We start from the raw sequence: 16,531 nt of genomic DNA, 5'->3' as shown, positions 1-16,531 counted from the left end.
AATTGGCAATATAAATAACACTGAATATCTCTTAAGATGTGCAACTTAAAGTGCAAATATCAAAGACAGTTTTCTTCAACATATAAGGTTTCACTTGATGCCATGCAACAGTTTGTAAGTCACTTGGGTTTTAAAATATTAAGCAGATTTGGAAATGTTGCATATTTCCATAATTACTAACAACTAGCAATATCTCAAGTACATTGTGATACAAATGGACATTTACAATCAATTGTCGTGTGTCTCATCATGGCATTTAATACCACATTCCTCAATAACATGTAGGTCTCTCAGTTTTGAAAGTATGATCATAAATATGAAAATATGAATAATAAGTGCCATTGATTAATTTCTCCACTGCAGGACATCCTAGATTAACAATGTTAGTGTCACTTTGTTAATAAACCCTTGCCCTTTCTAATATTGCACATTATTAACTGTTAAGTAACTTTGTTAAAGGAGCAAAATCTAAACACCATAAGGAGCTATGGGTGCTACCTGGAAGTAAACAAAAAAGGCACTGTAGACACAAGTGATGTCATTAGGACATAAGTAACCTACAAACCCCTTATGAAAGCCTTTTTGGATTTAATAAGGGCAGATCCTCCCCAATTAAAATGGTTAACTTCTCTGAGAAGGTTACTGAAGCAATGGATGATGGCAAATCCTTATACGTTGGATTTCTAGACCTTGTAAAGGCATTCAACACTATTCCACATTCAAGTGCCATAGATAAACTATCCCAACTAAATATTAACCCCTATGTAACTCAATGGATAGCAAATTGGCTCAGAAATAGGAAATAGGAAATTAGGGTAGGCCACTCTACCTCATGCAAAAGACCTGTTACTAGCAGTGTACCCCAGAATTCAGCCCTTAGGCCAGTCCTCTTAGTCATTTACTTCTCAGAGGTCAAAGCTACTGTTAAGGGTTCATGGCTGACCAAGTTTACAGATTAGTGTAAGCTTGGTGCCATCAAACTCCCTAGAGGACACCAAGATCCTCCGTGAAGGCCTTTTGCAATCTGACAGCTGGTGTCCAAACATTGGACCAAAACTGGATGTCAAGAAATGCACATTATTATCTTTCATCAAGCAAGAAATCCCTTTTAATTATCACACTGATAACACCCCCCTGAAAACTGATCTAGTGGTTAGGGACCTGTGAACCTACGTAGACAATGAACTGTCTTTTGAGCACCATGTATCCACTATTGTAAGAAAGTGTTTTTTCATTACACAGCTTATTACTAAGGGTATGGTGCCCATATCCAGGGATGTGATCATTCCACCATATTCTGCACTCACCAGGCTGATTATTAAGCATAATATCCCTTTTAGCATGTACCTGTTCAAACACCTGACAGAATTCAAATACTTACAATGTCTTCCTTCCAAGAACATCAAGGGCTTATCACATGAAAACTATGGAGACCATCTCAAAGCCTTGTCTCCCTTTATGGTGTCATACAAGCTACTGTAGGGCAATCTTTGCCTCATGTAAAGAACCTCAACAGACCCTAAGCTGTCAGACCAGGCATAACTCTCACTCAAGAGATCTAAATCTCTTTCACAGCAAACAGAACATGTTGGAGGGATAGATCAGTATCATGGAGACTAGCACTTTGGAATCATCTTCCCCTTCACATAAAGCAAAGTTCTCTCTTACACTATTCAAATGTAATCTGGACGAATGTATGGGTAACTGCAAATTCACCTCTGGTTTAGCACCCTTGTCCCTCATGGATAGGGGAACAAGTAAATGTTCTACTTCTGTCCCTGGGTTATTCGCACTTAAAATAACCCAAGATCATTTACATTCTAGGGTTATTCACTGTGATACCAGTAAGGCTACTCCCCCCATTCGTTCATCACAACATGGTATTCGGTACACTTTATTTGATGCATTACCTAAGCAGTCTAAGGCAGTAGGCAGTGAAAGATTCCTGTACTTCCTGTAAATAAATCCAGCTGACATCTCCTCACATTCGCTTCACCCTGAGACATTACCATGGTTTCATTATGTGAGCATGTATTGACCTCATCCAGGGATTCTTTCTTATACTTCTGCCCGCCACATTCCAGGTATGACATGTCTAGTTCAGCCCATATATTTCAACATCCTGGCTGCTCTTAATGTGACTTTGTAATTTCACATCTATAGCACATTGCCTTAAAAAACAAATGGATTCTCTCATTTCTGTCCTAACCCATCATATTACAACTGTGCTGTCACTGCAATGTTCACTACAGGAGAAATGTCTCATAATCATGTCTCATAATCATGCTTTTCCACCCTTTCTTCTCTTTTTAACTTTATTTCTGGTTCCCTCTTTCCTCTATCTCTCATTCATTTACTTACTACTTTGACATTCAGTTCATATTTTGAAACTGCCTCCCGTAATAGGGAACATTACTTAAGCCCACAAAGTCTCTCTCCAATAATTTAAACTGACATCTGAACAAATAAAGTGAAAAATGTTTACACTTATTTATTTTACATTTGTTTACCGGGAAAGTCTGACTGGGCGAAACTCATTTTCAACGGAGGCCTGGTGAGAAAAGCTCCACATACAATCAACAACAATGTAAGAAGGACGTAGAAGAGGTTACATATACATATGATCAATCATTTCATAGGCTATAGCATGTCAAAACAAGGATATACACATATATACATATATATATATATATATATATATATATATATATATATATATATATATATATATATATATATACACACACACACAATTAAATATATTTATTATATACAATTAGTCACTCGTCACTATTGCTGTAGTAAGTACAAAGCTTAATAGGCAAAATGCATTAATTCAAATGTACTTTGTTATATGCAGTAGGTTTTAGCTAAAAATTTTAGGAAATTTGATTGACAGAAAGGTTGAAGTATAACAGGATGAGAATATTTAGTGTTTTGAATTAAGGCATCAAGGTAGCGGGAAATCTACTACGCACAAGTAGAGCTTAGTTATGCCTCTGAGATTATTGTAGGGTACTAATCAGAAAAAAGAGTTTTGAATTACTTAACACATGAATACATGTTTTGATTTAGAGAAAGTGAGGGAAACACAGAAGTAGTTTAGCAGAACAGTGAGATAAGGTGATATAAATATAAATTAACAAGAAAGGGGTAGAGGTTAGTTTTCAAAGTACTGTTTGTATCAGGAATTGAGGTATGTTATAGAAGACTACGCTAACCTGGATTGTTACATGAGCATAGCCATGCACTAGATAAATGGGTTTTAAGTAACTTTTTAAAATGAGTACTGTTAAAAGTGGATCTCACAGTTTGAGGTTGTAAGCCCCAGATTTTGGCCACGTGACTTGAGAAAAGAGAGTCTCCTGCAGTATTCTTAGCTTTGCTTACTTTGAGTAGTGACTTATTAGCAGAGGATAATACTCAGTTGTTGGCATATGGTTCAATTATGTTTTGGAGAACAGGTGTTTTAACTGGGTGGAAAAGTAATATTTGTGCTGTTGTCAGCTGGTTATAAGCTAGTAGGTGAGGAAGTTCCATCCAGGATAGTTGCTTCAGAGCTAAACAGTGATGTGTTCGATATGAAGAGTCTGTAGCAAATTTTTCTATTTTATTGCAACAAGCTTCTAGTTTTCCTAGATCAGTATTTTTCAGGTTTAAGTATGGAGGAAGCATACAGAAGTGTTGAGAGAAAGTGTGTTTTGCTATGGCTATTCCAGTATTTTGAGTTAGAAATGGTTTGTTTCTATAAATTGTTCCTAGTTTTGTATGTACTTTCTTTATAGTTTGGGATATGTGTATATCACATTTCATTTTGTTGTCAATCATGACACCCAAGAGTTTTGTAGAAGTTATTGGTGTAATAGTTGAATTATTTATAGCTTTAATGAAGTAAGATGGGGGAGGGGGGGTCCACTGGCTCCAGTAGGATGAAAAATCATGAGTTTTTTTTTTTTTACTGGGGTTTAATGTGAGTTGGGATTTGGTAAGCCAGGATTCAACTGCAGACAGGAAATTTTGGGTTACATCTTGGATGAAATGTATGGAAACAGCGGCACATATATGTGTGGAATTGTCACCGTATTGGACTAGGGAGCAAGAGGAGTGGCTGTATTAAAATTAATAGCAAAGAGAACAAAGAGAAGACAACCAAGAATAGAAACCTGAGGTACACCTAGTGTGACTGGGAGTAGGGGAGAGTTTTTGTCCCATTTTATGGCTTATCATCAGATATTTCCTGAACCATGCAAGTGCAGAGAGGCTGAGATTTAGGTTAGAGAGTTTTGTCAGTAATTTGTGGTGGGAGACCATGTTGAAAGCTTTAGAAAGATCAAGAAAGATAGTTGAAACTATTTTACCTTCATTTCTAAATTGATTTACGGTGTTTGTGAAGCAAAAGGAGGGCAGCTGTAGCACTATGGTTAGGTCTAAATCCATGTTGCGATGTGGTTAATAGGCTATTAATAGAGAGGTTGCCGAGAAGTTGTGAATGAATACAGTTTTACAGAATTTTGGACAGTGGGGATAATATATCAATGAGCCTATAATTTAAAAGCTCAGTAGAGTTACCTCCTTTAAGTAGAGGGATTATGTATGAAATTTTCCAGAGAGATGGTATTTACTGCTCAGTAATAGAACGGTTGATAAGACTTGAGATAGGGTAAGAAATAGTATCTGCAGATAGCTTTGGATATTCGGTTGGTAAGTTATCAGCTGATATAGTTGTGGGTTTAAGTTTTTTAAGTAGATTTTTTATGGTGTTTGTTGGAACAGACTGGAAGGAAAAGGTATTTTCATTGTTGTTTGCTGTTAAGGGTATTGTTGTTGGGGAGGAGGAAATATTTTTGGTGAGTATTAGTATGCTTTCCATGAAGTAATTATTAAATTGTTCAGCTGTAGAACCTAGATTGTTTGAAAAAGAAGAAGGGTGTAGGGTTGAAGGTTGACCATGTTGTATTAATTAAGATTAAATATTATAATTTTGAAACTACACATTCCTGCAATAATTTAGTGTTGTGATTTTATGAAATGATGAAACATTTCATGGTCTTCCTTTTTACACATTTTCAGAAACAATTGCCCTTGTTTGATTTGGACATCTAAGTACTAGGTTAGCTGCCCTTAAGGGCTATTTTAAGCCTAGCAATTTCCCTTTTTATGCTCAAAATAACCTGTGGCATTTGGTTAGAGACTGGCCTTACACATCCCATGGTCGACAGTTATATATTACCCATAATGAGAATAAGTGGGAATATACCATAGATTAATTGAGGGGACCTATGCATGGGATAAAGCATTTGGGAGCTGCCACTGTTCATTAGTAGTACAAGAGGCAGTTCTGGGGTACATTCTCTGTTTCAAATCCACAGATCCAAGTTGCATTTGAAAATGGGCAGAGATGAACTTTGTTTTATGTGAATGGGGAGTCTGTTCTACAACAGCAGTATCTTCTAAATGACTGCAAGCTATAAGGAAACTATCCTCTTGCTTTTCATAGTTTCTCTGCCTATCATTTTCATTTCTTCCATCACAAATGGAGTCAGAGGTGCAATTAGGGTTGCCACCCCTCCGTTTTTTTTCCGGACTATCTGGAAATCAAACAGATTCTCCGGTAGTCTGGAAAACACTATACAAGCTCCGATATTCTGTTTCAAAAAGGAAACAACTATCGGAGTTTGTAAATCGGCTGATTTACTATGCTTTTTTTATAGAAAAGCATAGCAAATCAGCTGAAAGCAGGCAGCAGGAACGGAAAAGGGGATGTTCCTCAATGAGTGATGTCATAGTGACATCACAAAATGGACAGACTGTGGGCGTGGAGGGGTGGGGTGGGCAGGGTTACTGATGACGCGAGCGGTGTGGCTTTACTCCAGCTTTAGCCACAATGAAAGATGGCAACCCTAGGTGCAATCTTTAAAGTCCTGGAAGACCTTTAAGATGAGAGGGTATATATTTGCTCAATACCAGAACAAAAATAATATGAGAACCACAACATTTTTCTTACAATCAAACCCAAAACATTGAATCCCAGAATGCGTAACCTGAGATTAGGAGAAACAGTGGACAATCAACCTTTTGTGGAACATCACCAAAATGAGTATCTGACATTCACAGATAAGTACCTGTTCACTTGCTTGAGGCAGTTTGTGCGGATCTGCAGTCAACACAGTTAGATCATCGACAATGGCTTGAAGGTGTGTGATCTCCCCTAGCATGGCGATTTCTCCATTCTGGAAATTAAGCCAAATGTTTATTAAAAAAATCAAAAAAGAAGGAATAATATTATTAATGGGCTACAAACTACTGTTTTAGCTTATTTATTGCGGTCTTCAGTAAACGTTTTTTTGTATTCTGGCATTTATCTAGCTAATGTAATACAGATAATATAACATAATATTGTTATTTAAAATGCAGTGATCATCCAGGTTTTCATTATCTAGAATGCAGACGTTAATTGTCCTGCAAGTTTGGTTGTAAACGTTTCCCTCGAACTGTTATGATATGAAGTGGAAGTATCTGGAATATGGAATATGAAGTGTCTTTCATTATTCAAGTTTTTGCTCTTGAAAATTCCCAAAATCTAACTGAACTGCATAAACCTGCCCGTCCACCAGGCAAACATCTAATGTCCTTCTCTCTAGCATGCCACTGGAATTCCCTCCCACCTCTCATCTGCACCACCAGCAGCCTCTCTTCATTCAAAACTTACTTCACACACCTAACTTCACTACGGGAATGCTCTTGCTCCCACCCCACATAATCTCACTACACTATAGCTACTCTCTATAAGCTATAATTCACAATAGCCTCCCATTGTTTTGTACCCCTAATAAACTCTAGGAATTAGCATAACTCCTAGAATGGTACAGTTCAGTAGCCTAGAAATTAACTGCATGAATTAGCATAACTGTTAAAAAATGTAGACTGTTTCTGTTATTGCATTGTGCTAATATGTTAAACTGTTAAACACTTTGTTTGTAAATATTACTCTTATTGCATTGTACTAATATGTGTATGATACTACTACTATGTGTTTTTCAATTTGTTTAATGTTGCTTCATTTGTGCATATTACATTTCTCTAATAACTTAGTCTTATGTTAAATCTGTAATTTGTACTTTTCTGGAGCTTTTCTCCCCATGACTCCATTGAAAATGGGCTCCTCGTGGCTCAATGGACTATCCTGGCAAACAAACAATAAATAAGTAAATAAATAAAATGCATGCATGCATTCCAAATGTAGTGTCGAGTACTATGTCTCATTAGTGTCCTAACCTCTATCTCACAAAAAATGAGGGCACAATCAGCTCCTACTGTTAATATAATGACAATTCTATTGTGTAGATGGCACTTCATCATGTAACTGTACACAGCCACAGTTGCCATACTGTAAATATATTACTTGCAAGCTGTGTCTTTGCATCACAAAGTCACCAGCCACTGTATGAGTCATTCCTCCCTTCCAGTCCTTGTTTGAATATCAGCAAAAAGCAGCATCTGTGTATCCCTTTAAATACCCTTCCTAACTCCAAAATCTGTAGGGCCTGAGTATGTCCACCAGGGAATGTGGTATGTCACAGGCATCAAGTGGGCAAAATTCACATCTCCTCTCAGTTTCACTTTCATAATGTATAAAAATTAAAATCTAAATGATGTCTGCATATTACAATGACTATGCCATGGTATAGCAGTGCCATATCCCTATATCAACAATGTTTTAATTAAAACTGCACAGGAAACAGGTTTCATGCATATGGTATCTGAACATATAAATCGGAATCCGGCTCTGCAGATGTTTTACTTTAGTTAAAACATACATGCACATATACATATGGATATAGGACTATTGAATGAAAGATCAATAGTCTGAATCCACAATAACCGAATGCACTTTAACAAAAGCGCTTTCACCGAAAAAGCGCTTTTGTTAAAATGCGTTCGAAAAAACAACAAAAAACAATAAATCTTCTTTTATGCAGGGGGTCTTGCCCCCACCTCCCTACTATTATATTCTCACTCTGAGGTTGCACTAAAGTGGGAAAAAGGTAATTCTCCCTTAACCGCACTGTAGTGTGACCAGCACAACCAGCATACATAACCGAAAGTGCTGCTTCAGTGTACAGCACTTTCGGTTATGTATTTTCAGTGATTTCTGCTTCGGCAGAAAGTGCCGTCGGGGATCTGTACATATCCCATACATACACACATATTATTATCAGCAGGAGAGTCAAAATATACTAGTCAGTCTTCCTGTAGTTACTGACAAGTGTTGGCAGCTGCCCACCCCATCATTTCACCCTCTTCTTCCTCCATTTCTCTATGTTTTCCTGAAGGCTTTCACTTAGTCACACCCCACCAGCTATTTGAGCAATTCACTCCATGTATCAGTCACCTTCTCTGGTTAAAACTTCCTTACACTTGATTTGTAGTTTATATTTGTCATAAAGCTACTCCCTTTGACCATCCTATCCCTTCCCATTCATCTTTCTAAGACCCACCCTTTCACAGCTGCTTTTTAAGATCTTGTGGACACAAGCTGTGCCCTACATCTCTAGTTCCAGGCCCTTCAAGCTTCACTCATAGTCTAATCCCTTCACGTCCTTTACTACCTTTGTTACTTTCCATTTTTTCACTCGTAGTCTAATCCCTTCACGTCCGTTACTACCTTTGTTACTTTCCTTTGTTTCACTCATAGTCTAATCCCTTCACGTCCTTTACTACCTTTGTTACTTTCCTTTTTTCACTCATAGTCTAATCCCTTCACGTCCGTTACTACCTTTGTTACTTTCCTTTGTTTCACTCATAGTCTAATCCCTTCACGTCCGTTACTACCTTTGTTACTTTCCTTTTTTTCGCTCATAGTCTAATCCTTTCATGTCCTTTACTACCTTTGTTACTTTCCTTTTTTTCACTCATAGTCTAATCCCTTCACGTCCGTTACTACCTTTGTTTCACTCATAGTCTAATCCCTTCACATCCGTTACTACCTTTGTTACTTTCCTTTTTTTCACTCATAGTCTAATCCCTTCACGTCCTTTACTACTTTTGTTACTTTCCTTTGTTTCACTCATAGTCTAATCCCTTCACATCCGTTACTACCTTTTTTACTTTCCTTTTTTTCACTCATAGTCTAATCCCTTCATGTCCATTACTACCTTTGTTATTTTCCTTTTTTCCACTCATAGTCTAATCCCTTCACATCCGTTACTACCTTTGTTACTTTCCTTTTTTTCACTCATAGTCTAATCCCTTCACGTCCTTTACTACCTTTGTTACTTTCCTTTTTTTTAACTCATAGTCTAATCCCTTCACGTCCATTACTACCTTTGTTACTTTCCTTTTTTTCACTCATAGTCTAATCCCGTAACGTCCGTTACTACCTTTGTTACTTTCCTTTTTTTCACTCATAGTCGAATCCCTTCACGTCCTTTACTACCTTTGTTACTTTCCTTTTTTTCACTCATAGTCTAATCCCTTCACGTCCGTTACTACCTTTGTTACTTTCCTTTTTTTTCACTCATAGTCTAATCCCTTCACGTCCTTTACTACCTTTGTTACTTTCCTTTTTTTCACTCATAGTCTAATCCCTTCACATCCGTTACTACCTTTGTTACTTTCCTTTTTTTCACTCATAGTCTAATCCCTTCACGTCCGTTACTACCTTTGTTACTTTCCTTTTTTTCACTCATAGTCTAATCCCTTCACGTCCTTTACTACCTTTTTTACTTTCCTTTTTTTCACTCATAGTCTAACCCTTTCACGTCCTTTACTACCTTTGTTACTTTCCTTTTTTTCACTCATAGTCTAATCCCTTCACGTCCTTTACTACCTTTGTTACTTTCCTTTTTTTCACTCATAGTCTAATCCCTTCACGTCCTTTACTACCTTTGTTACTTTCTTTTTTGTCACTCATAGTCTAATCCCTTCACGTCCGTTACTACCTTTGTTACTTTCCTTTTTCTCCTTCATTGATACCATAAGTGATTTACCTACTAATAAAAACATTTAAAGATTCAGAAAATCGTAGACTTCAGGCCCCCTTCATTGTGTAAGTCTTTTCCCAATTACCAGAAAACAAAAGCCCCCAAAATCAAACAAATACCAAATACATAAAGAAGGGTACTACTAAAACTACATGGCAAATTATTACATGAAAGTGACCTGTACAATAAAATACATTTCTTGTAGCTAACTCCTCGAGGTTCCACCACAAAAGCTTTCTCAGACTGAATTAAGGAAAAGATAAGTACACATAAAACTTTAGTTGATCCATACTCTGTTTAAAATGTTACCTTTCCCCGAGCATTATTCCATGCAATTTGTGACGCTAGTGTTAAAACTACATATTAACAATATATAATCCCTTGCAAGATTTATTATACATTAGTTTTGTTGAAATTGAGTAGGCTGCATTGATGACAGTTGGTGAGTTCTTGAACAAGGATGAATCATTGTAGAAGCATGGATACAAGATCAACATCTCACTGGTAAACTTTATTACTTATTTTGCATTTGTTTACCAGGATAGTCCAAATGGGTAGCAAAGCCCCTTTTCAGCAGAGGCCCAGGGAGAAAAGCTTCAAGATACAAAAACAGAGTTACAATAAAAACATAAAAGGGTAACTTAATAACATTCACATGTAGTAAATAAAACAGATTTGAATGTAAAAATAGTAGCATAAAGATTCACATTACAATAAACAGACAGACAAAGTTAAAACAGATTAACAGAACATAGACAGGTGCTAAAAGGAATGTGAAAGTAACATAGCAGTGAAGTAAGAGGCAGTAAAGAAAAAGAAATTGCTGAAAAAAGATGAAGTTTAGCAAAATAGTACTAATTTTGAGTAAGTAATATTATATTATATTATATTATAATATATTATATTATATCATATTATTCAATTAATTAATTGAATATTGGACCCTTAAAATTTGGGTAGAATAGTTTTAGCTAGGTGATAAGTGCAAGACCATGAAATGTGCTAGGAAATGTTTTATTTCATATTTAAATATATTAATAGATTCAATTTGTCTGATTGGATAAGGTATATTCGTCCGTTTTTTTTTTTTTTTTTTTTAATTGCAACTAAAGAAAAAGAAGGTTACCAGCAGTGCTATTGGATTCAAGAATACTAAGAAGTGATTTATCTGAAGATCAAACAGTTCTACTTGGGGCATACGGCTGGACAATACATTGAAGACTAGGGAATTTATTTCGGGAACAGAGAATTTTGCATGCAGTTAATATTTGTGTGCAAGTAAGAATATGGGGAACTAACAAGTTTAAAAGTTTGAGGGCAGCATAGTGATGAGCTCTATAAGGTAGATTTGCTGTACATTTGGCTACTTTGTTAATAGCATTGTTCTAGTTTTTGTTATTAACTAGACAGCAGGTTTGTAAAGACTGGCATAGAGAAGAGATGGAATTAAGTAGGAAGTTACAATATTTTTTTTCTAGCTGAGTTCGTTAGATAAGGTTTTATCATATGTAATGATAACCAATCATCAAAAATTGGTATTTGAAAGATGTGTTGATCGAAGTTCAGGAGTTCATCAACGATGACACCAGTCTGTCAGGAAAAGAGGGATAGCAGGAAGTACAAGCTGGAGCAGAACAGAATGCTGGCATTTAGTTTGGGGAAACCGGTTAAATGTAAGCATGTTTTCTCTTGTCTTGTGTAATCAATGCATAATAAAATATTCTTCAATAACAAAGGAGCTAAAGGACTTTTCCAAATGTAAAGTACTTTAGATTTATAGACTTTGTGAATTTAAGGGTCTATATTATATCCTCGAACGCTTAAAAAAGCGAACGCTGATTGATCTAACTTATTTTCACGAAACTGCAAAATATTGAAGCAGCAGAAACTCAAATTTTTTCCTAGGGAAAGAATTTGGTTGTCCGTTTCTGTTGCTTCGGTATTTTCAGTGTTATGGTGGAAAGTTACCGGTCGGATTCAGGTAAGTGTGCGATTGTGTGGATGTGAGTCTTAGTGTGATTTAGGTGAGTTAGGGTTAGGGCTCGGGTTAGGTGTGTGTGCGATTGAGTGGACATGAGGGTTAGGGCGGATTTAAGTGAGTTATGGTTAGGGAGCGAGTGAGGTGAGTGTGCGATAGTGATGGACCTTAGGGTTAGGGTTTGAGTTAAGGTAAGTGGGTAGTTAGTGGTGTGTGCATAGTTTAGTGTAGGGTTAGGTATCAGATTTTAGGTGTATGTGTGTGGATTTCTGTTTGTTTGGTGTGCTTGTGTTGTGTGTACGTGTTTTGGATCAGCGATTTTTTTCCCTGGGAAAAAAATCGCTGATCTGACAGTTCAAGATTGTAAGCTTTCGCTTAAATTAGGTCGATCAATCAGCGTTCCCTTTTTGAAGCGTTCAATGATATAATATAGACCCTGAATTTAATACCTGGTCGGTAGTTAATGCAAGTCATCTGGAAAGAGTTTAAGCCATAGTATTTTAAGTGACTTAGTCTGTTATTTTAGCTCTATTTCTTTAATGTAATAAGCAATCTTATTTTCATTTTAAGAGGATATATTTTTTTCTTTTTGTATTTACTTATTTCTGTTAACTTCTTAACTTTTGATGAAAATATTTAAGACAAAAAAAAATTCCTGTCATCTCAAAAGAACTGGGTAGGTATGTATGCATGTGGTGTGTGTGTGTGTGTGTGTGTGTGTGTGTGTGTGTGTGTGTGTGTGTGTGTGCGTGTGTGTGTGCGTGTATGCGCGCGTGCATGTGCGTGTGTGTGTACATATATATATATATATATATATATATATATACACACACACACACACACACACACACACACACACACACACACACACACACACACAGATATGTTGCAAAAAGTACATACAATAAACCACATTTAACAGACTCAATAATGCATTTTTAATACTTAACATAGGATGTCATTAAATGGGATTAAGGCAAGTTCTTTTCATGTTACATAATTACTTGTTAATTTGTTTAATAATTGCTAAGTAAGCCAAGGAAATGCTGGTGGCAAAAAGGCCTAGTTAAATGTGAATAAAAATATAAAACAAAAAAGAAGAAAGATTTGAGGATATCCAACAGCTGGACAGGATGACAGAACCAATGTAGTCTGATAGAAGGTTAAGGAGGCACTCGGTGTAGTGGTGGCTCGGAGAGGGATACAAACATGGTAGTGGGTTGGCTAGTCAGACAAACATCAGGGTGGAACTTGAAAGGTATAGCAACATCAGGGAGGCCTGTAGAGAGGAATCAGTGGGAAAAGTAGGAAGAAGAAAGGCAGCACTGAGAACAGAAAATATTCTGAGGTTGTGAAGTTTATAGAGGGCTATGTGAACGTTTAGCAGCAGGCAGACAGGGAGACTGTAGCAGAGGCACCCAGGGAGAAAAAAAAGAGAACAAGCAGAATGAATCCGAAGTGAAATAATAGGTGCAGGCAGCAGTTAGAACTGAGGAAGGGTGGTCAAGCAGAAAGCCAAAATAGATGGAAGAAAGGAAGGAAGGAGGGAAGCAGGTAGGAAGGGACATTCAGCCAGATGGCAGAGATACACTAAAAAGTGGAGAGGAAAGTGCTGCCAGCTATGTGAGCAGAAAAGGAATCAACAAAAGGAGAGAAAGGAGAACAGGAAACCAGAGGTGTGGGAGGAAGGTATGAGGAGAGGGAGTCAGCAATACACAGCAGGTGGTAGGATTTGTAGAAAAAGTACAAAAAGGAAGTGGGAGGATCAGCTACAGCACAAGGAGGAAGGGAAGCAGCAGAGACACTAAGCTATATTGACAAGATGAAGTTGGAAGGGGAAGGTTGCAGGTAGGAGGGGTAGTGGCATAATGTAAAAGGTGAAAGGAAAGGGAAACCAGTGTGGGAATAGAGAGGACTTTGTAATAGGATTGGAAGTCTTCCTAAGGGAAACGGGAAAGGCCAGGTTGTAATAAAATCCCAGACTTGAGGTTTAGACTTAGTAAGACATGGGGATGGACTTGTGGTACTCTACGACATTCATAACATGTTAGGCAAAATAACTGATGTGGTAACAAGTACATCCAAGTAGGTGGCACAGACATGTCTGCATAGGGGAGATGGAAGTAGCACTCTCAGTCATGTTACCTTTGATAGCTGCCAGCACCCTGACTAAAGAGGATCAGTGATTGTGAACCTGGGAGAAGGGTTTGGGACAGACTTAAGCTTAACGTTAGGGGCCAAATGTGTAACTAGCTGTTCTGGCAGCCAGGGCTGTTCCCTAATCTGACTTGAACAGCAGAAAACTGTAGCAAATTATTACATCTGTAGCAATGAGTTGTACCATACAAAGAGCACATAAAGCACTTTTACAGTTGCACATAAAGTACCTCTACAGTTGTAACGCAATAAAAAAGCTCTTCTTTTGTTTTAAAATGTAGCAAACTGCTTGCTACAATAATTTATGCACATGGAGCACTAAAAGTGCTAAACTTAATAAAAAAACTCTTCTTTCTTTTGTTTTAAACTGCAGCAATCTGTTTGCTACATTTGTGGCAAGTCGCTGCTACTACATGTACGCAGAGCTAAAACACAAATTATTAAAAAAAATCTTTCTTTAAACTGTAGCAAGCAGTTTGCTACACTTTATGCCACATATGCAGTGCTAAGTGCTTCACTTCTGACCACAAATGCAATACTATCATTCATTTCTGAATGCTGACAATACACTGAAGACAGATCGGGATCTACCAATCCCATTCCCTAGTACTTTGCGTCCAAGGCTGCTGCCCCCTTCAACACAAAATGGTTATGTTACCCTTAGAGATAATGCCCTTCTTAAACCAGAATGGACAATGGTACTTAAAACTTGACTGAAACAGGTACATATTCACGACTATACCTTTAAACTAAAATGGAAGTAGGATGTGGTCTTACAAAAGCAGAAAAAGGGGTATGAACTCAGGCACAAAATAAGGGAAGAAAATAGATTCAGAATGGAAAATGGAAAAATCTAATGAGATTTTAGGGGAGTACTTTATGCTGGGCTGGCAGAGAGGGACAAAGATGATTTAAGGATTTGAAGGTACAATGGGGATAAACAAGGTATATGAATAAGTTAGGGATGGAGGACACAGGTCTGTGGGCAATGGTCTAAGGGACAAGTTAAAATGAAAAGGCCAATGTGGTTACTCAGTTATGTGTGGCAAACAATCAGAACAAAAAAGAAAGAGTTGATAGATCAGCAGTAGGGAGATGTATGCAGCACAGTACAAGGAGGCAAAGAAGGGCAATGGAGGAGATGAGGGTATGGAAGGAAAATGTCAAAAGGAAGTCAGCAAAAGGGTTAAGAAGGGAAAGAAAATGGCTATTTTATGTACAGAAAGGGAAAGACCTGGATAGGCTAAGTAAGGAAGGGAACATTATGGAAGATGGGGGGGGAAATGGTTATTAAACAAACACTTCACTTCAAGAATGGGAGGGGAGAGTGCCTTGCTTGGAAACAGGACAGTGGGGAAAGAAATAAAATGACACCACAGTGCAATGTAGGGTGGTAGAGAAGGAACCAGCGACCTTAAAAATCAAAGTATAGCAGTCAGATGGGCTGCCTCAAAGTATCCCCAGGAATCTTGGCAGTGTAACACTGGTTCTCTTGATAGAGCTCTTTGACATATCCCTTACTAGTACCAAAGTGCCTGACGACTGGATAATGACAAGGACGACAGCCTTTTTAAAGGGACTGGGGACAGGAAAAATGTGAGGAACTACAGACCACAACCTAACAGCAGTGGGAGGGAAAGTCCGAGAATAAAATCCCGACAGTAAGACTGGTACCTTACCAAGTGACTACTGTCTCCAGAGCACCAACCAACAGAGGTTCATGCTCAGACGTATCCATCAGGCAAACCTTATCCAGTTTTAGAGCTGGGTTATTGGATAACTAATCAGGTCCGGTAAAGGCACTCAGTTCTGCCCTGCACTGGTAATTGTTAGGAAAACTACTAAGGAACTGGACTATGGCATGGCTGAAGAGTAGGACACACAAGACTATACTGAGATGGACAACAATCAAGAATAAAGAAAGTGACTACTGAAGTGTTAAAGTGTTTAGTCCAGGGTCGAGCACTCTTCTGTGCGTTTACTTCAGACACATCTGACTTAGCCAACAGGTTAAGCCTTGCTGTTGATGACACAAAGGAGCAGCAGTGCAGTGGTCTAAGGAAAGACTTGATTACTGACTACCCTGGGTCACCCTAAACAGGAAAGGTAGATACAACAGATTTCAAGGATTAACTACTCCTTGGATATGTGAAACACCTCTTTGCAGACAGAAGGCTGTGGACCCATAGAATGTATTATCAGAGTGGGTACAGATGAAATTTAGTGAAGCATTCATGAGGGCATGGGACAGGTGGAGAAAGGATAAGAGGGAAGGTAGGGCAGTAGGGCAGTAGGGGAGGTAGGAATACACTTAATGGGCAGACTTGATTAGCTGAGCCTAGATGTCAACTGCCATCAAACAAATGCAGTATAATGCACCATAACTAATTCATCTTGTGGTCCTGCAGTCCCA

At 37.8% G+C, this 16,531-nt stretch overlaps 1 protein-coding gene across 8 annotated transcripts in view; it reads right to left on the bottom strand.

Moving 5' to 3' along the window:
* MTSS2 (MTSS I-BAR domain containing 2) overlaps nucleotides 1–16,531 on the bottom strand; it is a 1,242,959-nt gene that overhangs the window by 156,984 nt on the left and 1,069,444 nt on the right. For all 8 annotated transcript variants that reach the window (XM_044081300.1, XM_044081304.1, XM_044081301.1 and 5 more), the window contains one exon: nucleotides 6,123–6,230. In XM_044081300.1, coding sequence (XP_043937235.1) covers nucleotides 6,123–6,230 — 108 coding nt within the window. The remainder of the gene's footprint in view (nucleotides 1–6,122; nucleotides 6,231–16,531) is intronic.

Source organism: Protopterus annectens, chromosome 8.part0 (assembly GCF_019279795.1).
Source record: "Protopterus annectens isolate FY-2018-M chromosome 8.part0, PAN1.0, whole genome shotgun sequence".
NCBI classification, from domain to species: Eukaryota; Metazoa; Chordata; order Ceratodontiformes; family Protopteridae; genus Protopterus; species Protopterus annectens.
This window is presented reverse-complemented; position numbering and strand designations above follow the sequence as displayed.